Source organism: Phyllopteryx taeniolatus, chromosome 3, assembly GCF_024500385.1.
Source record: "Phyllopteryx taeniolatus isolate TA_2022b chromosome 3, UOR_Ptae_1.2, whole genome shotgun sequence".
Lineage (NCBI taxonomy): Eukaryota > Metazoa > Chordata > Actinopteri > Syngnathiformes > Syngnathidae > Phyllopteryx > Phyllopteryx taeniolatus.
The window spans coordinates 31,677,465-31,703,324 of NC_084504.1; the positions used below are offsets into that span (position 1 = coordinate 31,677,465).

Below are 25,860 nucleotides of genomic sequence, written 5' to 3' on the forward strand. Positions count from 1 at the left end.
TTTACAGTATTCCGTGTGGGTGTGCAGGGGTTAAACAAAAAAAAAAAGAAAACCTAAACACCTTTTTTATTTCAGTACTTTAAAAACAGGAAATTGTTACAGAATAAATTCATCTCAGGATGAGAATAGATTTGACATTTTTTTTAACTAAAGCTTAATTCCCTCTGCAGTCCCTGGTCAAGTAAACAAATACATAAATACAAAAGTAATGATAAAAAGCATCCATTACAAAATAGATATGTTGTTCAAAAGCTGAGCCATGTTTTGGTACTGCGAAACAGACCTTGATGCCTCATTCTTCCAAACGAAGCTGGACTTGTTTTATTTATTTATTTGTTTGTTTTTTTAAATAACGGTGGAGCAGCATGATGGATTATTTTATTTACCATGTTGAACATTTGAGCATAAAATTTTTTTTTTGTATGAAGTGATGATCTTCCAGGAAGTTTATTTGCTGACTGAAGTGATCTGTGATCTTTCTTACTCACTAGCCTGAGGCCAACACGATATACCATAACGATAATTTGAGAAAACCTGTATTGTTGGCTGCGTCAACTATGAGAGCGTTTCGAATACATTTTCACTCTTACTCAAAAGACAACACGTTTGGCTATAGTTCCTAAGGATTTAAAGTTGGGGGGTGAATAACTGAACCACTATTTTTCATTGCCAATGTGCAATGTCTGAAGCGACATGTTCTGGATCTTTTCCATATGTATGCGTGAGCGTGTCGCCAGCATTACGGGAATATTGTTTATGTATGGACTGAACAACAAACTTCTTATGATGGATAGAAGAACCCTGCAGTTCATTGTATAGCGACCCTTTGAAATGGGATTCTGTCATTATTGTGTACTGACTGAGTGCCAAGTTAGTCTGGATCTAATTTAGTACATTGAAATAAAGTTTAAATTTAGACAACTTTAAAAAGGACTTGAGTGTTTGATTCTATTTAAAGCCTCCCGTAGGTCAAGAAATACGGCTCCCACAACCAATCGTTCACAAAGTTTGCCTTAATGACTTCAAGCAAGTAGCAACAAGCTGTTTCAGTTTGCTTTAAACCGTAATTGCATGGGATAGAGTAACATTTTGGATCGAATTTCAGCGCTGGGTTTAAGATCTTGATTATAATATTAGTATTTTACATTGGTAGAACTTCAAAAGAAGGTATTGAATCATAGCTTACATTTTTCCTTAAGTTCAGTAGTCCTTCAAATTATTTCCTGAATCTTAGCTTGCACTATGAAATTAAACCTCCATCTTTCCCTTCCTCAGTGCTTCTGTTACCAAACTCTCTCTCTCTCTCTCTCTCTGTCTGTCTTCCTCTCTCTCTGACATTCATTTGGTCCCTGCAGTCTTATTGACCTTGGTTCCTTCTCATTTGCATGCGCCATTTTTCATTCTTCGGAATATGGCGTTCGGGGACTTTTCCGTCATTAAGTGAATTTACAGCGATTTCCTTATGTGTTTTCTCCAAGGGATTGGGTTATGAGATGCACATTAAATATCCATTAATACCTCATTATCCCACTGATAAGATTACCATGATAATGAGGCAGAAATTCTAATTGTTTCGCTTCTTGTTGTGCCACTCATTTAATCATCTACCTGAAAGACAAGCACTCTTGAACATTGTAAACATGGACAGCGGGATAGAACTCTCCCATCACAACACGCTGGCGTGTGTGCATGCTCGCGGTGCATGTGTGTCATTAGGCGGACGCATGAGCGCGTGGCTATCGTTGGGCGTCTTGCGCCGGGAGCGCTGACTCCTACACATCTGCTCGTTTTTGACCACGCCTCTGCGTTCGTCTGCCGTGTCATGTTGTGTTCTCCCGAATGGAGGTGGACAGTGTGTGTGCAGTAGGCACTCGTTTGTTTATGAGGAATGTGAGTGTAATCAACAGCTCAAAGTCGAGGCCCTGAAGGCCAGGCCAGGTGAGATGTTACCAATTACTTCTAACCTTTGGTGCAGACTGTATAATCCTTCTGTTTCAAGCATAAAATGTCCAGTTTGTGAGCTCTGATTTTCTCTGTGTGTGTGTGTGTGTGTGTGCGCGCACATTTTCTCAGATCATGTTGCCTTTCCGATGGTTTGTTTCTTGACAATCTCCCTCCATTGATTGCTGCACTTTTCAACTTTCAACCAATCTTTTTTAGGCTTTCATTAATTATTATTCTATTTCTAACCCAGTAGCTTCCTGATTAGAAATATCTAGTGTAGCAATGTGTTCCACCAGTTGCAATTTTTAACAGATTTTCCACGCTTTTAAACGTTGATTGACCTAGAGAATCTAAATAAAAATGAGGACCATTAAAAAAGCTCAAGAAGAACCTTTGAAAACTTCAGGATGAAAAATATGGCTTTGACAATGAAGGTGACTTTAGGTACAGGTGGAGGTTCCATCTTTTTCCTCCTCTTTGTTCTCAGGGGCAGCTGCAGAGAACATGCTCGGCAGCCTGCTGTGCCTCCCGGGATCAGGCCCAGTGCTGCTGGACCCCTACGGCTCCACAATCTCAGAGACCACAAGCGAGGCGTGGAGCGTGGAGGTCCTGCCAAGTGATTCAGGTGGGGTCATCCTGCTGTCACCTTCTGACCGTTTGTTGTCTTTGGTCCTTGTCATGATGCCTGCATTTCACTCCCGCAACAGTCATTAATATGTGTTCCCTTGCACGCGTTTGTATGCATATTCATGTTTTTACTGCCTTTTAAGTGGGGGTTGGAACACCAGGTGTGGTTGCACTGTGTTCCACACCCAAAATGTGTGTACACATCTGTCATCGTATTTGTATGCACTTGCCTGTCTTTCAGGGCAGAGCCTCGTGTGCCAGTAAACGGCAGCTCAGGGTTTCCTTAGAGGCACCACCAGGTGTGTTTGCACCTGTGGTGGAACGGTGGGGAGGGAAGCGCAAGGACAGCAGCTGCCTTCAGTCACTTTACAGGGCGTCAATTCTGGACTCATTTTCTTGTGCTGTGTTGCTGATCACATTTGGGTATCCGTTGTCCAGTTATGAGTCCAACGTACACATACTCGCCTAACATGTCATTAGCCAAACCTGCACAATTTCATGTCTTCTATTACAAGAATTCTAGGCAAATAACGGTCGGTTTTGATTGACATGGTCCTATCAAAGTGTTGTTTAGCATAGTTTACTGTAGTGTATATATAAAACAACACTACGTCCTTCTTTTTCACGTAATGCAATATTTTAACTAAAATGAGAACTTTTCTGTCAATCAAAATTGAGCATTATAGTCTCTGTAAAGGCAGCATAAGAAGGCACAGCTCTTGTGTTGAATCATTTGATTGTGCAGGGGTACCTATACTGTATTTGTGACTGGTTAGTGGTAAGTGATATTAATACTACTGTATAATCTTTTTAGATTTTGTATGAACCAAGATTCCAATGTTTTAATGAAGGAAATAGGAACTCAATACCATTTGTTTGTAGCTTGTTTTTTTTCCAAGTCAGTAAGCCTTATTAACAGCTTTGTATCTTTTGGAAAGCAATGCCTTATGTTAATTATAAGTGTACACCTTTTAATATATGCTTTCGATGACATGCATGAGTTTCTTGATTGCTTTTTATTCTGTTTTCTGTTCGTGTTCTGCTCAGTAATAGCACAATCAGAAGCTCCCCCCCCCCCCCCCCCTTCCCAAATACTGTGCTTGTTTCATGGTTGGAAAGCTGAAAACTACACTCCGCAGACCACTTCACCAGCACGTTATTACTAACGAGCATGCAAATGAGTACTGCTGTTCATTGAGCCTCTGGGTTCAACCCAACAGCTCCATTGGGCAACCAAAGAATTGGCCTCACTAGCTTTATGGTTTTGTTTGGCTCTTATCACTCGAGGTAATGCATCCTTTGATTCCATGCGTATGTGTGTACTTGGCAATGATAGTCAAGAGGCAAGGGGTGGAGTGACTGAATGACCACTGTCTGTTGCAACCACTGTATCTGGAGCAGCAACTGTGCTCTATGATTGCACCATAGTTGAAATGGGACTGGATCGCACTACTATTAAGAAGAGTAGGTTTAGGATAGTGTCTTTTAGCCTGAGCTCTTTTTTTTGTTCATTTGCAGAAGCCCCAGATTTGAAACAGGAGGAACGGCTGCAGGACCTTGAGAGCTGCTCAGGGGTCGGTAGCACCTCAGACGATACAGAAGTCCGGGAGGTCAGCTCGAGACCAAGCACTCCTGGCCTCAGTGTCGTCTCAGGTATAAATCTAAGCTCCATTCGTTTGCACTCACTCAATGACAAACAATAACAGTGCAGATTCACTTTAACGAATACTGTACTCCACATGTCCACATTTGATGGCCATTGTGGACCGGCGGCGCAAATCATTGTCGGACATTTGCTTAATTAGCCGACAAGTGCTAGCGAACATGTACCCTCTTCCCAATGGATCTGTCAAATGCAGCCCGTATCCGTATGATTCTTACCTCTCGAACCACCACTTTAAAGCGCTCACTGGCTTTCCATCTAAGTGATTAAAGCAGTCTAAAGAGAAAAGAAAATATCTTTTTGTCTTTCTTTTGACCGCTAACACATTTCCCATTAGACCTCGCTGCTACTGAGTTGCTTTTGTCCTGAGCATAAACAGCTCAGTTTGTGTGCTTTTTTTTTGACCTGCAGGCATCAGTGCAACCTCAGAAGACATCCCCAACAAGATAGAGGATCTGCGCTCAGAGTGCAGCTCAGACTTTGGAGGGAAGGACTCTGTGACCAGTCCAGATGGGGAGGAGTCAGGCCACGGTAGGAAAGTGTCACATCCCCCCTAGGCTTGCTAAGTCATTAGTCAGTCCAAAACAGCCAGAACCATCAATTACTGTCACTTCTGGAGTGGCTGCCAATGTAAATCGCTGTTTCCTTATGTTGACAACCCAACGGTTTCACTTTTGCTGAGAGAGACTGTACAGTGGAAGTGCACTTGCGTATTGGTGGTGGATTTGTGATGGCTGTTACCTCATATCCAATTGTGTTGTTACAGGAGCACACCATCTGACTTCACCAGCCTCACAAGCTGATTCCTTATTGGTCATGTTTGATCCCCTCTCCTGTGGCGAAGGTAAATTTCACTCCTAATATGCGCCGCAGCTGATCAGGGTTCCAAATTAGTGTCATTAAATCTCAACCCTAATATTCTGGGGCCCTCAGCACAGCTTGAGCAAAATAACCCAAAAGTGAGTTCGTTCCTCCCCCCCAGTTTTAGTACCAATTGTTAGGCACAGTAGTGCATGTGCAATTTCACTCGTGTCACTTGTCCTTAGTGTGATTTGAGCAGTTTGTTCTAGCTTGTGTAGGCTTTGCATTGTACTACAAATATTGTTTGGAGAGGAAAGGTTAGTGCTGCATGTCTGTGGCAAGGTGAAGGGAAGACAGGTTGAAAGACCTCACCTAAAGTACTTTGGCACGGCCACCTTGTCCCACTGTGCTTATCGCAAAAAAAAAAAAAAAAAAAAAATATATATATATATATAAAGATGGTGTACCCTTGGAACAGGTGGCCTTCTCTGTTCCCACGTTTCTTTCTTTAGCACTCAGTTTTATGACTATATGAAAGGACACTTCAAAATACATCTATATATTGCCCATAATAAAGTCTCATCTCATGTGATCTCATTAAATTAGGTGTGCCAAATGAAGTGCTGAATTCACATTTCCTGCGTTAAAAAAAAAAAAAAATATATATATATATATATATTTTCTATGCCTTTTAATGTGCCAGGTTCCACCACTGGAACAATAGTGAGGCCCAAAGTGCACTATGCCAGGCCTGCACACCCACCCCCGGATCCCCCCATCCCTGAAGCCAGCGCCCTGGGGCAGGAGACACGCCACCCTCTCAGCGTGCCCCACAGCCTGGCACAGGCTGAGTTTGAGCTCAGCAAGCAGCGCCACTCCTTCCCTGACCGACTGGTCCGTAGTCGCAGCTCTGACATCGTGTGCCCGGGCCGTCGACCCACGAGCGACCCTGGGCTGAATCGCCGTGTCGCGGTTGAAGAGCGCGACTCTGCCGGAGCCTTCGCTTTGGGACCATCCTCGTCGCCCAGCAAGGACTCCTTGAAAGGAGAGGTACGTCAGCCCTGCGATTTGTTAGACAGAGCTGCATTGTGGAACAAGATCACTTTCAAAATCAGCAGTGTGTGTGTTAAAAGTTCTGCTTCTGTTTTTGTCATGAGAAAATTGTTAATTCCATCGCTTGACTTTGTGGTTTGAACTGTCGAACCGTTATTATTATTTACAGCCCATCCTACACCGATGATCACAGCGTGTTGGGCAGCGATTGAAATGTTCGCATGAAGGCATGATTGATTGTGTAAGAATGTAACTGGCTTGTATTGTTGCAGTGGGCAGGTATCAAAATACTGTATATTGTATTTATGTATTTGATTTTGTAATACTGTATACCTTTATAATATACTGTACTACCCACTAAATTCTAATAACATGCAAATGTTTGTGATTTCCATTTATAGGTCGAGGACAGAAAAGACAGTGATGATGAGAAGTCTGATCGTAACAGGCCATGGTGGAAGAAGCGTTTCGTGTCGGCCATCCCGAAAGGTAAGGTAATGCTGAATTGGACAGCCGTCTTTGAAAAGTGATGTTTGTTTGCAGGGCTCCTTCGTTTCCTGTTTTGTGAAAAAACTTCTCTTAATCGCAAGTGCCCGAAAATCTCTCACTTTAAAGAGCAGCACGAAAAGCCATTTATAACATGAGGAAGAATGGTGATGTATGTTCTGTATTGCCGACGTTCCAGTTGGAAAATGTGATTTGTTTGTCAGAGTTACTTTACAGACACGTGCGGTCCCTTTTCACTCACGTCTCACTAGCTGTAGATTTATAAAGAGCGTTCGAAGCTAATCACTCATCAGAGGCGCTTTCGCTGTGTAGATTGTATGGCCGCTAGCCCTCCCAGCTGCGCTGTCATCCAGCAGCTAATGGTCATTAGATGGACCTCTCTGTCATCACCGCTGATAGATGGCACATCTCTTGTTGCAGCTCTACTCTACCACTATATCTCATCCATCTATCTGGGGAATAATGAGCTGCGCCCACACAGAGTGACTGCACATTACTCTTTGCGATAATTGTCTTTCTTAAGTAAACATGAAATTGATATTCATAAAATGGGCGACACATGGTAAAGTTGGGAGCCGTTGGAGCCTGAAGCACCAGTCTGCTGCCAACCTGTGCAGAGTGCAATGTGTTTGTCCTGCTGCTCTGCCTGGCAACACGCTCGCTTGTCCTGCAGAGTGGCAGGCTTCCTGCGAAAGGCCAACCCTGTCTGTTGTGTCCCTCACAGTGCTTTATTGGACGGCTGAGAGTGACGTCCCAGGTAACGCTGTCGCCATTGAGCTAGCTTTACTGCCAGGGCTGCGCGCCGTGCTGCTTCGTAGATGTTGCCTTTTTAGAATTGTAGATGTCACATGGTGCCTTTTGAATGCCCGCAGTCCTCCTCCATGCATTTTGTTTCTTACATCATTTTGCAACTTTACTGTGTGGACAATACAGAATATCAACATTTACATTAGACTTTCACCCAGTGTTTCACATGTGTCTCAAATGTTAGACTCTGTGCCTCAATTGTTTTTTTCTGTTTTCACCATTTGTGTTAATAGGATAAGCCCCCATAGACATTTCCACTTCATAGACTTAATTATCCATAATGAGTTTCAGTGGACTTTAATGATATTCTGGTGGTCTATTCACAATTTTAATTATAATTCTTTTGCTTCTTTTGGTAGTTTAACAGGAATGAGATTTTTCATCAGTTGGCCTTTGTGCATTTAATAGATGGCTAATAAGTTGCACACAGTCAGCCTGTCATCCAGCCATGTTGAAATCTTTTGTCACGACATACATGTGTTCATATGCTCTCCACAGCTCCTATAGCTGCATTCAGGAAACGAGACAAGCATGAGAAAGATGATATTGCTCCGGAGCGAATCCCACAAGGTTTGTTCATCGCATGTCCAAATCGTTTAAGGCAAATTCACCTTGTTGAGTGAAATTTATGGTTTTTTTGTTTGTTTGTTTGTTTTGTGTGTGTTGGTTGATTTGTCAAGATGACCCTTTGCCCAGACAAAGCTCCCAAGTCCAGGCAGCTGAAGACATCCTGGACAAGTACAGAAACATAAAGAGAACCAGCCCGAGTGATGGAGCCACAGCGGGAGCGGCTTTTGAGGGTGCCGGAGGTTAGGTTTAGCTTTTGGATTTACAGGATTCTTCAAATGCTTTCATCATTAGTTTTCTATCACTGGCCCAGTTGTCTACTACTTGAGTGAAAACCCAAGTGCAGTAGTTACACATGTTCACCATCTCATATGATGAACAATTTTGCTTTTTATAAAGTCCCCATATGTAGCTGAAATACGGTAATACTATTTAGAAACAGTGGTAAGACGCAGTGCAGTTTGATGCAACTGCAAACCACAACCACCAAACGGAGCAATATAGTCTTTGCTGCTCAATTGGAAGAATATATTTAACCCACATATGATCTTTCTGTACATTCATATACATAAACATAAACATTGCGAAAGCTTGTGTAATGGCTTCATAACACAGGAGCTGTTTCAAGTGTTGTACTTCTGTACTCACATTTGCCCCCTGAATGACAGCCTATAAAGTTCAGTCAAGTTAGATTTACTCATTATTTTGGCCAGTCGGTCACTCAAAACTGTTGAGATTCCACGGGGTCGACGGCAACATAATGCTTTTATTGATGATCTGTAGACACTGTACACACAGTGAATGTCTACATTGTTGTCCCATTAACATAACTATATTAACATCTAGAAATGTATATTTTGTTTGTATTCTTCGGAATTGTGTGAATTGTCTATCCAATTTCCTTTTATTTTAACAGATATTTGTGTTGAGGAAAGTGTTCATGACTCTCCAAGAGAAGATGCTCTGCACAACATTTCTACTGACGACCTCCCAGATTCAGCCAGTCAGACGGCCCAGCAGCATGGCTCAAAGTTCTCTTTCAGGTATGACATTCACGATTCGGGATGCCCACCCTGCATTTATATAAACTACTTATCCACACTTTTTGAATCGGTGTGAATTGTTGACTTCCAGTGATGCCAAGAAAAAGTTGCGGTTGGCATTGTGCTCTGCAGACTCAGTGGCTTTGCCTATCCTGACTTCTGCAACCACGAGAAATGGTTTGCCTGACCACATGGACCCAGAAGGTATTAAATCACAGAACAAACGCAAAATTCTTGCAGTAACCATAGTTACCTGGCATGAAAAGCGGCCTCAGAACATGTGCATTAAGAATGGTACAATGATTGATTGATATATCTGATCGAACGCTGCCCAAAAGCACGGTTCTGTTGTCACATGCTCACATTGAGAGAGCACACTAGTTTGCAGAATGAAATGACTCTGAAATGGTTAACTGTAAAACCACACGACTCCATCTTTGTGGCCGTCATTCACATTGTCACACAGAGGCGGCAGATTGATCACATTTCAAAGTTGGACGTGGCAGACCTTTGCTGCATTTCTAATGCTTCCTGTCGCATCACCCCTCCCTCTCAGACAATGAGATCGTGTGCTTCCTGAAGGTCCAGTTAGCAGAGGCCATCAACCTCCAGGACAAGAACCAGATGGCCCAGATCCAGGAGACTACACGTTGCGTCAGCCGCTTCGACCCTCGCACCTGCAGGAAGCTGCTGGCAGCCATTGCGGAGGATTACAGGCAACCGTCAAAGTTTGCGATCATGTGGATGCTCATTTTTCTCAGTAATAAAACAAATTCCTCTATTTGTGTTTCGTGTAGAAAGCGGGCTCCTTACATAGCCTATTTAACGAGGTGCCGCCAGGGCCTGCAGACCTCCCAGGCCCATCTGGAGAGGCTCCTCCAGAGAGTTCTGAGAGACAAAGAGGTAGCCAACCGCTATTTCACCACAGTGTGCGTTCGCCTCCTTCTTGAGCACATGGAGTCCAGGATGCTTGACTTCATCAAGGGTACCTCTTATGTTTTTCTCTCATAGTTTGTAACATTTTTGGGGGGATTTTGCCATATTTGACAAGATTCATAAAAACTTTGAAAAATAATTTGTCGAAACTATTCTCTCTCTCTCTCTCTCTCTCTCTCTCCTCCCCCCGTCCGCCCGTCCCTCAGCATTCCAAGTGTGCACAGCAGCAGATGACAAGACTGCAGCGGTGGAGGATTTTCTGCGCTACTTGTACGGCGCCATGGCCCGTGATGCCATTTGGCAGTATGCGAGCGAGGACCAGCTGCAGGACGCCCAAATGGCCATCGAGCGCAGCGTTATGAACCGCATCTTCAAGCTGGCCTTTTACCCCAACCAAGATGGAGACATTCTCAGAGATCAGTTAGTAGTTGCACTTTCACCACTGACATGATGTCATACACCGTGATCACTTTCTATTTCTGTGAACGCTGACAGAAAAGCATTTCCGCTAATGCTGTTGTGCATCAAAATATTTACTTATTATTATTCTGCCACTTGATTGAACTGTGTAATAGCAGTGCTCCAAAAACATGTCACGCATTCAAATGAATGAGCGTTTCATTTTGTCAGCCCAAACACTTAACAGTTCCAAAATAAGGATTAAAAAAAATAAATAAATAAATCAAAACCAAGAACACAGTCAGAGAAGGTATGGTGCTCACAGACCCCACGGGATATACAGTTGCATGATAAAGTAAGTGAAGCCTTTGGAATTAGCTGAGTTTCTGCAGGTCATCAAATGTGACGTGATCTTCGTCTAAGTCGCGACAAGACAAACACAGTCTGCAGAAACCAATACTGTACCTCCCAAGGATATACACACATGGACAAGATTGTTGGTAACCTGTTAATGAAAGAAACACCCAGAGTGGTCACAGAAATAACTTGAATATGACAAATGTAATGAAAATCAGAGATTGCATTTGAATTGCGGTTCAACAGAATTATTTAAAAAGCACAGCACACCACCATCAAAGCCTCGTCCCAACTGTGAAATATGGTGGACGTGGCAACGTAGTTTGGGACTGCTTTGCTAACTTAGGACCTGGACGGATTGCTATTACGTACAGGAAAATTAATTTGCAAGTTTGTCAAGACAGTGAACGGGAGAACTTAAGTCTGCCAGTTGAATGGAACAGGACAATGACCCAATGGACAACAAAATAAATCAACAACTGAATAGTTTCATCACAAGAAACTTTGCCTTCTGGAATGGCCCAGTCAGAGTCCTGACCTCAACCGGGGACTTGACCTCAAAAAAGCGGGTCTCACCAGACATCCCAAGAATATTGCTGAACTGAAACAGTTTTGTAAAGCGCAAAGGTCCAAAATTCCTCCTGACAGTTTTGCAGGTCGGATCTGCAACGACAAAAAACGTTTGGTTGAGGTCATTGGAGGTTCAACCACTTGAAGCCGACGCTTCACATACTTTTTCCACCCTACACTGTGACGTTTACATGTGTTAAGTAGAAACATGTCAGTGTCTGTGTGCTATTGCTTTAAGCAGACTGTGATTTGCAGTATTTAGTGCGACTTCGATTAATATCAAATCGCATTATATGCCAAAGAATTACCCAGGTAATTCCAAAGGGTTCACATCATTTTCTAGCAAATGTATACGTTTGGTATTGCGGGATTGATATTTTATATTGATGAATCGAGGACTGTAAGTGATTCATTTCTTTGTTGGGCATTGCAACTCTGTGACAGCGTTTCAGTATTCTCTCACAATTTTTTGAGGGGATGGCAATATGGAGTATAGCTTAGAATTCTGTCCACCTGGCAAAATTTGAAAAGCAACAGGCGACAGTGTTGTATTTTAAAGATGGAATTACCCCCCACAGGCTTCTCCATGAACATATCCAGCGGCTGTCCAAAGTTGTGACTGCTAATCATAAAGCACTTCAAATCCCAGAGGTATGCTCACTTCTTTTAATCACTTCTGTGAAAGAGATGCTTACGTAGCTATGTATGCGTGCGTGTTCGCCGCTTCAAGGTTTACTTGAAGGAGGCTCCCTGGCCGTCTGCACAGTCTGAGATCAAGACCATCAATGCCTACAAGACACCCAGAGACAAAGTCCAGTGTATACTGCGCATGTGTTCCACCATCATGAACCTGCTCAGTCTGGCTAACGAAGACTCTGTCCCTGGAGCGGATGACTTTGTTCCCGTCCTCGTCTTTGTCCTCATCAGGGTGAGTCCTTGTGTTTTCCCCGTCCTCTTTGTCCTTGCTTTTAATGCACATACTAGCTGTAGTCATGTTTTTGAAACGTCAACACCGTCCAAAAGATTTCTTCCGGATTTCCATACGTGCATTTGTAACCTGAACAGTGTAGCGTGAGATTTTCTTTTTCTTTCTTTCTTTATTTTTTCCACGCGCTAATGTCGTCCCATCCCTGCGTCTCCTCCCCTCCAGGCCAACCCGCCTTGCCTGCTGTCCACCGTTCAGTACATCAATAATTTCTACGCCAGCCGGCTGAGTGGGGAGGAGTGCTATTGGTGGATGCAGTTCACGGCGGCGGTGGAATTCATTAAGACCATCGACGATCGCAAGTGAAGCAGAACAGCCACCTGTATGGGCAGACTGTGGGGGAAGGAGCCGGGAGACTGGGAACCTTCCCAACCAACTGCTCCCTCTGCACGACTTTGGAAAGCTGGCCCTCAGCCTGCTCGTCGCGTGTATAGCTTGTACATAGCCACAGACGCTCAAAGATGACAGAATATATATTACTGTTCATATGTGGACAAATCCAGGTTTTAGCCGTGGTGGGAAAACGGCGATGGGGAAAATTTGCAACATGTTAACCTTGAACTTGATTTGGGTTTTTTCTTTTTAATCTTTTCTCATGTTTCACTTTTTTGGGTGTGTGTATTAGGCATTTTTTTATTCAAGCAAAAACACAAATGTGGAATTAAATCAACCTAAATGATAAACCTATTTAAAGGGACCAGCATTAGTTGGCGTGATCATCTCATTTTATTGCCCCTGAGAGTGGGAGGAAAGTAGTTTCAATTACCCTACATTAAATTGTTTATTAAAAGCACTGTAACCGGCGACGAGATTCAGTGACTCTCCCCAACGTGAATTCCAATTAATCTACCACTCTGTGCAGTTAGTGAGTCAGACTATATGGCAGCTTATTTAAGGTCACGCTTGACCCAAATGTGTGTCAGACGATTATTTAGACACAAGGACCCACATATTTATTCTGTAATGCTTTAAGTCACTGTTTCAAACATACATATCATGCCCATTTGGAGGCAAGGAATGCTGTCCTGACGAACGTGCAAGAAAAAGTGAGGAAGGCGCCCGAGTGGGTGCTGAGGATATACAGGGTCGGCATTAAAGATACTCTATATTGAAAACTGTGCCTTTATGTGGGGCGCCCTGTACGGTTTACAATTAGTTTCCTTGCGTAGACGACATGCCCCCATACCAGCGTGCGCGCGCGCGCGCACACACAATTATCACTGGGCCAACTGCATTTAACACATCTTTCACGTTACTGATTGCCAAGACTCAGCCACTTTAATGCACTTGAATTTGAACAAATGTTCCCCTTTGCCCGTAGGAGTGTTATCTGTCTGCTTACACTGACTGCTGCATTGGTGAATGACACGACTGCATCTCTTCTGCGAGGGTCAAAGCCGTCTCTTAGAATTGCATTTGGTAGCACTTTTTCTTAATTTAAGTGAGCAAAGTTATTTTATGTGATCACCTGATTGGAACTCAGCTCTCTACCTCCTCATGCATTCAAGAAAGGGACAGACAGGCAAGTGCGCACTTATTTATTTTCCTCGTTTGGCCCGGTTTGTGTGCACTGGCGTGCCATGTGTAATTATAGTTTTGCTCAGCCATTACTCGACCTATTGTCAATGAGCTGACAGCACAATACACATTAAATAAGGAACGCAAATAATCGACATTGTTCACTTGTTACTTACTGCCTTTCAGTTTGTGCTCTTTACCGTCGGTGCGTGTTCTTTGTCCAGCGGGCGTGCGGGAGGGGTGGGGGTGTGATCGATTGACCCGCTGGCCCCTCTTGCATGAAGTCACTGAGTAGTCGCCATAAGGAGTCACTACCTGCAATAGGCCAGTGAGTGACCCTGCCAGAGGATAGGAAACACTATGATTTATTTTGCACAAAACATGCATGTTCCTTAAATAAATTGAGAGGAAGTAGGCAATTTTGAGACCTGACTGTTATTTTAACGTGAACTTCCAAGCGGTTTCAGTCTACAGTGGCTCATGAACCTTACGTACGCTTTCTTGCAGTCTGTAATCAATTCCAAAAGAAGCAGCCACTGGAAAATCAACTTAATAGGTTGCATCTTTACTAATTGGGTTCACGGGAAACACACTGCACAAATCTCCAAAGCAGCTACTGTCTAAATGGCCTAATTTGGGATCAATATATATATATATATATATAAAAAGATAAATATGTAAACTTTTTTTTTTTTTTAAACTCTTGTTCCTTAAAGATTTATCACTCTGCTTCCTGTGCAATAGAGCTGAATGGCTGAGTAGAAAAAACACCTTGCATCGAATTTGAAATGTATTTGTAAGCTTGCTCAACTATGACATGCAGGGACACGGTTTGTCTTTACTGTGATAAATGCGTTAATTAATGTAATTCTTTAGAAACAATAAAAGAACCTGGTGTTTGCCCCTTACTTGTACTGCGTGATGCATTACTTCTCAATCCCACTGACTGTTAATGCACGTGAGAGTTGTTGTATTCAGTGACTTGGACAGTTGTCGGTACATCTGGTCTGTGCTTCCCACAGTAGAATCGATGGCAGGGAAATTATGCACGGAATATGATTGTTAGTGGGGGCAGTGGAGCAGCAGCATCCAATCTAGCGGCCACAAATAGCAAGCCCTCTGCAAACATTTCATTACTGCTGACAAGTGTTCGGCAAATTGTAATTGGAGATATCCCCTAATTTAAGCCCTTCTTACTTCACCGATTGCCTTCCCTAATACTCATCTTTTCTTTTTTTTTTCCATCATAAACTTCTTTGCGGGGTGCTCTCTTATCCCCTGATGATATCTGGCAATTGCTAATTTAAATTCAAATTTTGGGGGTGGGCGTTAATTAGTTGCACAGACCAGTGGCTAGAGATGCTCGATTTGGAGATTTGCTCTCTTTGACGCCGAAGCTGTTCAGGGATACGAAGAGGCCTGCTGTTTTGTCTCGGAATCATCCACGCACACAATATAAGGCAGTAGTAATAGTAGGGGCAAGGTAGTTTATTGTAGAGGTAATGCCGCATTCAAGAAGACGCTTTGTTGATTTTTCACAGTTTCATAGGGGTCATGTGCATGAGGTCACATGTGGCGAACCTACGCAAGTATGGAAAGTATGGAATTTGATTAAATGAATTTCCAGATCTGAAAAAGTAGGGAAAGTATTGTATGAAAAAATATCCGTTTTCAAGACTCTTAAGACAGCTTTATTTTCTGAAACAAAAAAAAATATGAATCTAAAAAAATAAAATAAATAGGCCGATTAGTTTTTTTTTTAAGGCGCTTGGAAGCACAGCTACAATGTTTGTGTGAGAGCACACAGTATTATTCCATGGTCTTGATGAATACTCGATTCTGATTGGCTCAGAATAATATACACCCTTCGAACATCTCAACTAGTTCCTGTCAAAACATTATAAATGGTTCCAAATGAATGCGCAGCGTTATACGAGCACACACAACAACCTGACACAGTCAGATTTTCTGATAAGTAAACGTGAAGTACTCTGAGGACAGGAATGAGCAAATTTAAAACAATAATGAGTATTTAATCATTTCGTTGATTTGGGGATTCCAACAGCTTTGATGACTGAGATGCTGCTGAGGAATTGAGGGCACACAATCTGTGCTCAAGACAAAACAGGGCAAGTGTTTCAAAACATGGTTAGGATTTCTAAGTAGGGTTTCAAAATAGGGTTAGGGTTTCAAATTACAGTTTCATCACAGGTTAAGGGTTTCAAAGTAGGGTTTTAAAATAGGGTGAGGGTTTCAAATTAGCATTTTAAAACAGTGTTAGGTTTCAAAGTAGCATTTCAAAACACAGTTAGGGGTTTTCAAAGTAGGGTTTCATAATGGGATTAGGGTTTCAAAGTAGCATTTCAAAACAGGCGTAGGCCTTTAAAACAGAGTTAGGGTGTCATAGTAGGGTATCAATCAGATTCAGAACCATCTTTATTTGCCAAGTATGTCAAAAACACTCACCAAATTTGTCTCCAGTAGTTGGAGCCGCTTGTCGTACGACAAAATGCAATCCCTACTCGAAACGTTATCTGCCGCTGCAAACAGGATTTGAACCTGCGCAGGAAGATCCCATTGGATTTCAAGTCCAACCCCTTAACCACTGACAGAGGTCAGGTTTCAAAACTGGGTTAGGGTCTGAAAGGGCTAAAAGGTCTGGTTTTAAAACAGTGTTAGGGTTTCAAAGTAGGGTTTAAAATCAGGGATTGAGCAAAACATGGTTAGGGTTTCAAAATTGGGTTCGGATTTTAAAGTAGGGTGTCAAAATGGTTAGCGTTTCAAAACACGGTTCGGGTCAGGAAGTAGGGTTACACAATAGACAGACAGGCAAGTGCGCACTTATTTATTTTCCTCGTTTGGCCCGGTTTGTGTGCACTGGGGTGCCATGTGTAATTATAGTTTTGCTCAGCCATTACTTGACCTATTGTCAATGAGCTGACAGGGTGTTAGGGTTTGAAATTAGCATTTTAAAACGGGTTTAGGGTTTCAAAGCATGGTTTTAAAACATGGTTAGGCTTTCAAATTCCGGTTTCAAAATAGGCTTAGTGTTTCAATGTAGGGTTTCAAAACAGGTTTAGAGTTTCAAAGTAGGGTTTTGAAATGGGGTTAGGGTTCCAAAACGGCTAGGATTTTAAAGTAGGGCTTAAATTAGTGTTAGGGTTTCATATTAGCATTTCAAAACCGGTTTAGACTTTCAAAGTGGGGCTTTGAAACAGGGTTATGTTTTCAAAACAGGGTTAGTCTTTTCAAGTCATGTTTCGAAACGGGTTTAGGGTTTCAAAGTAGGGTATCAATCAGAATAATCTTTATTTGTCAAGTAGTTCAAAAGCAGACAAGGATTTTGTCTCCAGTAGTTGGAGCCGCTTCTAGGACAACAAATCCAACCCTTTCTCAAGACCGTATCTGCCGCTGCAAGCAGGGTTTGAACCTATGCGGGAAGATACCATTGGATTTCAACTCCAACGCCTTAACCACTCGGCCATTGCAGGGTTTCGAATAGCTTCAAAACGGGGTTAGCGATTTAAAAGCGGTTAGCTTTTTTTTTTTTTTTTTTTTTCAAATTCGGGTTTCCAAACAAGGTTAGTGTTTCAAAGTAGGGTCTCAAAATGGGGTTAGGGTATCAAAGTAGGGTTTCACAACAGGGATAGGGTTTCAAATGAGGGTTTCCAAAAAGGCTTAGGATTTTAAAATAAGGTTTCAAAACAGGGTTAGGGTCTGAAAGTAGGGTTTCAAACCGGGGTTAGTGTTCTGGTTTAAGGTGTGTACTTGCGTACATCTCATCCCTGGAAGGCACTTTTGCTCGGGGAGGGGATGGGAGCGATTGGGTGGAGCCAACCATTTTTCAGGCAATAGTGGAGTGCTCTATTTTTGTTGTCAAATTATTACATTTCATACATAGTTTATGGTTTGATACTTTTTTAAGGTTCCCTAAAAAGGACATACCCTCTTTTTTTATCTCTAAAATTTCAGGGGTGCTTCGGGACCCCCCAAAAATGGGCTAGAAACTTGATTATGAATAATATAACATTGCTACAGTGTACTATTCATATTCACATTAGATACCACTGTAGGTAATATCCTTAAGTTTGGCCAGGATTGGCCACTCTTTTTTTTTTTTTTTTTTTTTTATTAGATGTGTGATTTCCACTTGTTTTTGGTAAACACCAATATTCCTTTTGGGGGTGACATTGTCCTCTTTCTCTCGCCTCATCATTTCCGACGTGGACCGCTAGCAGAGAGCCACATTCGCAACAAATTCATTATTGGCTCTTATTTTACATCCAAATGTAAAAGGTGAATTGTGATTGTGTTGAAGTGCATGCTGTTCCACTTACAGCCTGCAGATGGCAGACACACCATTCGCCAGCACGGTCGACTTGATGTCGGAGCAGCTGAAGACAAAGAACAACAGCGGGCACGACCACTTGACGGGATTTGGCTCTTGGCAAATCGAACGCTTTTCTTCATACGCTAACTTATTATTATTTATTAATTTATATATATATATTTGTACTTTTTTTTTTTTAAATTTTTTTTACCGTTTGTGGTCGCGGTAGTAGAATAATTGTGAATGAGGGGTGATGGTGGAGGGGAGAAGGCAAATAAAATAAAAAGTACAATTATAAGTACAGTTTAACACATTTGAGTGAGGTGCAACAGCAAGTGAAATGTAGTCGTAGTAATATTGGTGGGAGAACTACCTGACTGAATGATATTGCGAGGAAAAGACAAACAGAATAAAGTAAACATGAAATTAAAAAAAAAAAGTATATTAACAGCGTGAGTAAAGTGCAAACGCAAATGAAATAGTTGTAGTAATGGTAGAAGAAGGACGATCTCAATGAAGGATGGTGGCGAAGAAAACACAGACCTACGGAGCCCCTAAAGGGACAAAAAATGAAGAAACTTGTTTCTCATTTGAATGAGAAACGTCTACCTGTCTGTCTGCCTGTAAGTGGTAGCTTATTTACACACACACACACGCTAGCAAAATGGCTCAGGTCGCCTATCCTGCTATATTCGTGTGATGAAAGTTTACATTTATACTCACCTTTTCTTCTTTTCGTTGGTCGATGACAATATCAGGTATATTCCTCGTTTTGAGGAAAGGGAGCAAAGTCCTCTCCTTTTGCCATTCTCTCAGCTCACAAGCGCCGGAAGCAAGTTGTAAAGAAGCTCCTGTACGGCTACCCGAACGCAGGAAGCTACCGCTAGCAGGTACGTAAGCTAGCACTCACGGGTAAACGTTTCTCATTCTAACGAGAAACTTTCTCATTCAAATGAGAGACAAGTTTTGTTTTTAAAATGTTTTTTCCGTGCCCCTTTATAAAATAATAATAATAAAAAATAAAACAAATTCCAAGTCATGAGGTGACGTGTAAAAGTGCTTTGAGTAAGGTACAACACCAAATAAAAGAGTAGTAGGAGTATCTGAATGAACGATGAGGGAGACGAAAACAGTGTAAAGTAAGATATCTAACTACAAAATACAAGGTGATGATGTAAAAGTGTTTTAAATCATGTACAAAAGTGAGTGTATGCCATTTAAAAAGCAGCCCCCGTCCATCCACCATTGAGATGCAACAGAATGCTGGTGGTGGCCCAATCTCGTCACAGAGGACAAAACAAACAACATAAGGCACAAGCGCGTCAATTAAATTAAGGATACGGGGGGCAGAGGAGGGGGAGGTCTAAATGAACATAATGTCAAATACACATATTAAAACTCAAATGAAATAGCCGCGAGGATGCAGGCGGGCAGACGGGAAGATTAAAACTCAAAGGGATGCCACGTCTCGACGCCCTGAGGTGCCGCTGATGCTGTCGACAAGCAAACAGAAACAAAAAGTCAGCGCCAGTTCTCTGCAAGGTCTGAAAAGGAAAGCTTTGTGGCAAAGAAAACATCACCTTTGGTTCCGTAGATGCCGGAGAGTACAGTAAATAACGAGACTGTCATGTTATAGCATCATTTCAAGAGACATCCTTTGGCACCGATCCTTTCATTCGGGCGTGAGAAGTGGAAACATGAGGATAAATGACACGATTCATATTTTCTTTTACTGCTCACCACAAAGAATATCAATTAGTGAAATGTGTCAATTTCAGCGCTATGACTCTTTCTTCATATTGCGCTTATATCATTAAAAAAGGAGTGGGAAAAAAAAATCTATCAGCACGGCTAATCACCTATGAAGGAGCGAGTGGGTGGCGCCATCAAATTGAACCATGAAAATGGAACGGGAATTAGATGCACTTAGACGTCAGATGTTAATGGCAGCAATCAACAGCCAATTATCCGGCATACTTGAGTACCTTGACGAGCACAGGTGCAGCCTGGCTACAACTAATGCAAGCCTCGCTCATGCATTTCCATAAATTGAACAGAAAATTCCCTTTCGGATTGAACGCCCATGTTTCACTGGGGTTACAATCAGGCGGCTTTCGAGTGTTTCTAGCCCAGGCTGACAACTTTTACATTTGACTTGGGTCAATAAAGCTCTTGCCTGCGGGAGAAATGTTAACGTCGCTCGGACACGCATATTGACTTGAACGTTGTTGAACGTTGATCCAGCATTTTGTTTTGGGCAGCGTGGCGGCGTCGGCGCCCGGCGTGACCCTCGCTGTGGATGCCATCGAGGATGATGATGCCGATCATCTCTGTCACTCGGGGGGGGGGGGGGGATTTCAGGCCGCGGCGCGCTTACGCAACAGGTACCGGCTTCCCCTCAATGTCATCCGCGGCATTGGCCTCCGCTCAGCGACGACAGTCGGGACCCGGAGCGAGCCGTCTGGCGACGTGCCCGATCGGCAAGCGAGCCGTCCTATCGCTGACGTCGAGTGAGCCGAAGATGTCACGTCTTCATCTTGTGAGACTTCAATCCCCCTTTCAGGATGCACGCGGGTCTCTGTCCTGTCCCTGAGTGTAGAGGCTCATGTGTACAAAACATCTCTTGGCTCAACAAAAGTTCAACTCATTTGGGTTTGAGACTACATTATCATCGGCAGCTCCATTATTTAGTTTTATTCAACTAAAACTATTCTGTACGTATAGCGGGGGTCAGTGACCTTTTTGAAACTGAGAGCTACTTCTTGGGTACTGTTTAACGCAAAGAGCTACAAGTTTGATAACGGTCCTTTTCACCTACTTTGATCAATAATGGTAAAGACATGGCCCCCATTGAATTTCCTTTAGAAAATCCATTCATTTCACTGATATGAATATTTGAATTATTGGCCGTTGTTAGCCATCAAAAGGTCATATTTGTTTCTAAGAGAGAAATATTCTGAAGATATATTTTGTAATTTTTTTTAATGGCAAAATGTCTTTACCGTTATGTGTTCCAAATGAAATTTCATAATTTGCAAAATGTTTTCTGAAGATGTTAAATAGGATTTTTCTGCCTTTTCCATGAAAAATACCACAAATGCATCTTCTTGTCGAAAGAGTTCCTTTTGTTTGTTTCTTTTACAAACGCTCCTTCGTCACTCCGGCTGTCTTTACCGTTAATTCCACTGGGTAGAGCCTCATTATGTTGTTGCAATACACCAGCGGGATCTGAAGGATGAGGCGGCCATTTAGCATTCACACAACAGCAGACAGCAAAATAAATGGTGTTATTTCTGAGTTAGGAATGAATATGTATGAATTTGTGAACGTGTTGTAACTATTCCATGTTTTTACCGTTATTACGATTGTATAAAAGCAAGAGACGAGACCAATGGCTTTAACGAGTAGTTTGGATAATTTTAGCAATTGTATCTGCATAGTTTGAAGGGCAACACACAACTCACTCAATTTTTATGAAGCTGTTTATGTCACACACACTTTTGAAAAACCACATTTTGTCAATTCACCTTTCACAATATGTTATTAATAATGAATGATATTCACACGTGTGAAGACGCTGATCCTGTTAATGATTTCTCGTAATAATTATCAACAATGATTTCACAACATAGGAAAGGCATATTCAATATCAATATGCCACACGTTATTTCTAGAAATCTCTGCACGTGTTTACATTTTCAAATGATCACTTCTACAACATATCTTGGAAATCACAATGTCCTGTCACTGGTGAGCAACTCGTGGTTCTTGGGGCGACCTTTGTCCCCATGGGTACCATTTTGATGACCTCTGTTGTATAAGATGCATTTATACATTTAAGGCACAAATTTGGAGGGAAAAAAAAAAAAAAAAAAAGGCCAATGGCATACCAATGCAAACATATTTCATAACATTCGACATATTCCAATCGGACCATTGACAGTCCATTAGCTATTAAAAATGAACGCGTCTTTCTTCCTCCTTTGTTTGCCCCGAAGCCGCTTGACTCGTTCTACTTGACTCCTGAACCATTTCAATATCAGGCTGCTGTGGCTTTTCCTTCCTTGAAGCCAGCATCGTCTTCATATTTCTGCTTGTGTTCTCTTCTCGAGGAGCTCATATGTCGGAATGACGCTTACGGAGTCAGTCACCCTTTTCATGAGCCCTTTCAATAAGATGGTGTGTTTGCATGGTGCCACGGAGAAATATGTGTCATGAATTTGACTTTGTATATGTGTCACGTTGGCAACTATATTGGGATTCATTTGGAATCCTTTTAAATTAATTCATCCTATTCGCAAAAATCCGAGAAGTCAATGTATTCCAACGTGCCTGCTCAGCTTTGTTTAGGGCCCAGTGCAACATCTTGTTAGCAGCTCATATTAATCACTTTGGAAACGCCATCAATAAAGCAGCCCGACGGAAAAATGGCAATTAAGCACTTATTGGCCCGGTGTGATCAGTGTTGTCCAAGGTCATGAGCAGACGTCAATGGCCGTGTGTGTGTGTGTGTGTGTGTACGTGTGTTTCCCAATACAATACGACGGACACGTGTTAATCTTGCTCAACTTTTTACTTGGTGCCAAGAGCTTCTGTTAAAGAGGCCGTCTATGCGGATACTGCACGGGGACTTGCTCACACAGGAGTCCGCAGTGCTATATATGAATTAAATGTTTCCCAAACAATAACGCTGACAATACAGACAGTCCTCCCTCTTTGTCCTGCGCATTCTGCCGTCAGACGACATTAGGAGGTATGTGAGCGGAGAGAGGGGAGGGGGAGATAGAGCTCCTTCTCTCCCGAATGTAATCTCCCTGATGTTACATGGTGCAGCCTAAACTGATAAATTGCAGATTAAATGGCGGCCACACTCCACTTCACCCTGCAGCCCGCACCGTCGGCGCCGCCGCCCCCTTTTAGTTCATCACATTTTTTGCTATTCGCTGCCTTCTTGGCCTGTCAATTCTGCATAATCGCGAGAGGCACTAAAACACCAGGTCTTGACAGAGCCAGATCAAGAATGATGAACATCTCTCAATGGCAACAGACTCATGCCCCTAACTCTACTCGAAGGCTCGCATCACTTATGCAGAAATCAGCGGCGGGCCGGCATCCAGGAATTATGCCCGCTGACAGGAGATGCATGAGGTAGGCATTGTGCGGCTCCAGCGGCCTTGACAAGTTATACTTAACTGCGGCGACGGCGACCCCGAACACAAAGGATACGGAGGCTTATTAATGGCCGAGCATCCATGTCAATAATCTCGGCTTTTGGGTTGCGTCCAGAGTCATGCGTCTTGCCGCCGTCGCTAAATGACGCTCGCTTTTACTGCATATTGAGGCGGACGCGCGTTTTGTATTCTCCGCACAAGTCTGTAGGCCTCTTCGCAGGTACAATGAATGCGACGGCACCCTGACAACAATTCCGATGTACGCAAATATCAATATAGAGACACGTGCGCACACATTTTTGGGGGCATGTGCTCAAGCCCAAAAAAAGGGCACCCATTGCCAAAATTAGTCATACAATTAAGAAAAAAAAGCAGTAGTATATATTTCACTTTTGTATTTATTTCTGTTAAGACAATCAACACACGTGACTATTAACAAACGTCAGTTTTTTTGTGATATACAAAAATGAGACTGAGATCAATCATTTGTTTTTTTCCCCCCTATTATTAGCTAACCTATAACCTGCACAACCAATTGAAAAAAGAAAGACAAACAGCTGAGATAACACAGTTGCACAATTCCACACACCCTCTTATGTGGCTGTGTTCAGAACCATGGGGGTCAGCACACATCTGCCACCATTTAAAATGCCTCCGATTAACCCAAAATAAATGATTATATTTCTCTCAAGAACTCAAATAAATGCCCCTCAAATGTTAAAACACTTTGGGTGGATTTGATGTCAGACAAGCTATTTTCTTTTTTAAATATTGATGAATGAAGAAAATAATAATAATAAAAAAGGCTTCAGCAAAAGGATACTTGTTTTGTCCACGCCAAAAGTGCATGTGCATGAGCACCACTTGGGGTCTATGTGTGCACGAACCTGTCAATATCTCCACCCATGATTAATGAATGAATGAGCTGTCTTCACCAAAAAGTAGAAAAAGAAGCCCTTAATCTAATCCATAAACCTGCATATAAGGAAAATATGTCAGTAAATTCCTAACCGCACGCTGCCGACGTCGTCCATGGAAATATTTGTAATGTATATTCTAATTTTTCTGCATAAATTAGGCAGAAATACATTTCCATGTAAATTTATTCACGGCGGGGACGGTGCGTGTGGGGGGAGTGCAGTAAGATCTGCCAGATTATGCATAATTGTAGCATTGTAGCCCTCATTTCTACATCGACTTGTGCGTCGCGTGGTCATTAAATTCCAAAATAATGGCAACCTCGCAGCTTCTGGCTTCTAATTGCCCCTTCCTTACAATAGCCTATTCCAGACAATATGATAAAGTGCGCTGTAGAATCTATTCATAAGATGGCATTTCTAATTGAGGAGGAAGGTCTTTGGAGTTGTGCTCACACTGGATGCCACTCGGCGTGAGTCCGCTCACTCAGTCGCATTGTGCTGCCTTTTGTATTGCTTGAAGTCTTTGACGGAACAAACAACTGGATTCGATGCATTCCTGCAAAACTGCTAGGCAATTGCACGCACAGGCACCGGTCATAACATCGCTCCATCACACTCGAGTGACATTTCCGACGTTTTGCAAACATATTTAACTACAAATAAAAGTCCTTAGTAAACGTGAGAGCTCTCAGAGTGACGCAGGCCAGTTGCCCGCCACTGCAAACCACGACGGTACAAGACTTGCTGCGTACATGTCGTCAGGGTTAATGCCCGACGAGGTGTACGATGATCAGCGACCGCGGACGACGCGGCGGCGTGAACTGACGCGCGTTATGGAGGGCGCTTGCGAACGCGAAGTTCATTTAACAAAATCCATGATCATCGTACACCTCGAAGGGCACGAACCGTGTACACCGTGGTCACTTGCCAACAAAAAGAATTGACCTTTCACACCTTTTGCAGTCAAAATAGAAAGTTTTCCGAAAACAATTTCTTTCGCAAAAGTTTTTTTTTTGTTCCCTAATTTCACTTCCACCTCCTAAAGCGACGTTTGTGATTAGCTCTCTCTTGTCATGTGGCTTTCTGCTGTGGTCTCAAACATGACATATTTTTCCAAATATGACCTCAAAGCGCCACCATGTTGTGCAATCTTTTCGTTTTTCTGTGATTTTGAAAATGTTAGACTCATAGTTACACTTTTGAGCACATAAAAGAACTTTTGAACAGTTTCAGCTTTAGAATGTTGGACTTTTTTTATTGGAACATTCACTCATTTGTTTGTCATATGAAGCATTATTGTCTAAATTGTGCACATTTGTCATGAGGTCAACATGGTTTCGTATGGTGGTTTTCCACATGCTGTTCACATAGAATGCAAAAAAAAACCATTTTTTTATTATGTATTTACATTTAATCATGTTTTCTTTCTTCTTGTTCTTTTCCTTTGGGCTTGTCCCGTTAGGGGTCGCCACAGCTCGTCATCCTTTTCCATGTAAGCCTTTCTCCTGCATCCTCCTCCCGAACGCCAACTGCCCTCATGTCTTCCGTCACAACATCCATCAACCTTCTCTTTGGTCTTCCTCTCACTCTCTTGCCTGGCAGCTCCATCCTCATCATCCTTCTACCAATATACTCACTATTTCTCCTCTGGACGTGTCCAAA

General features: G+C 42.5%; 1 protein-coding gene, 1 long non-coding RNA gene and 1 other non-coding gene across 8 annotated transcripts in view; 2 read left to right on the top strand and 1 right to left on the bottom strand.

Annotated features, from left to right (window-relative positions):
* gapvd1 (GTPase activating protein and VPS9 domains 1) overlaps positions 1-14,685 on the top strand; it is a 29,906-nt gene extending 15,221 nt beyond the window's left edge. For 5 of the 6 annotated variants that reach the window (XM_061768705.1, XM_061768707.1, XM_061768709.1 and 2 more), the window contains 16 exons: positions 2,432-2,569; positions 4,090-4,224; positions 4,646-4,765; positions 5,001-5,078; positions 5,739-6,085; positions 6,490-6,577; positions 7,901-7,972; positions 8,083-8,211; positions 8,886-9,012; positions 9,104-9,216; positions 9,569-9,728; positions 9,810-9,997; positions 10,155-10,368; positions 11,853-11,925; positions 12,005-12,202; positions 12,425-14,685. In XM_061768705.1, coding sequence (XP_061624689.1) covers positions 2,432-2,569; positions 4,090-4,224; positions 4,646-4,765; positions 5,001-5,078; positions 5,739-6,085; positions 6,490-6,577; positions 7,901-7,972; positions 8,083-8,211; positions 8,886-9,012; positions 9,104-9,216; positions 9,569-9,728; positions 9,810-9,997; positions 10,155-10,368; positions 11,853-11,925; positions 12,005-12,202; positions 12,425-12,565 — 2,321 coding nt within the window. In that variant the 3' untranslated portion in view covers positions 12,566-14,685. The other variant, XM_061768711.1, reaches the window with a different exon arrangement.
* Positions 14,686-17,186: 2,501 nt separating this feature from the next.
* Positions 17,187-17,268, bottom strand: trnas-uga (transfer RNA serine (anticodon UGA)). The gene has a single exon. It is a non-coding gene; the product is annotated as a tRNA-Ser (tRNA).
* Positions 17,269-18,393: 1,125 nt separating this feature from the next.
* Positions 18,394-22,685, top strand: LOC133475616 (uncharacterized). The gene is made up of 3 exons (XR_009787883.1): positions 18,394-18,730; positions 18,866-18,997; positions 20,369-22,685. It is a non-coding gene; the product is annotated as an uncharacterized LOC133475616 (long non-coding RNA).
* The last annotated feature ends 3,175 nt before the right edge of the window (positions 22,686-25,860 follow it).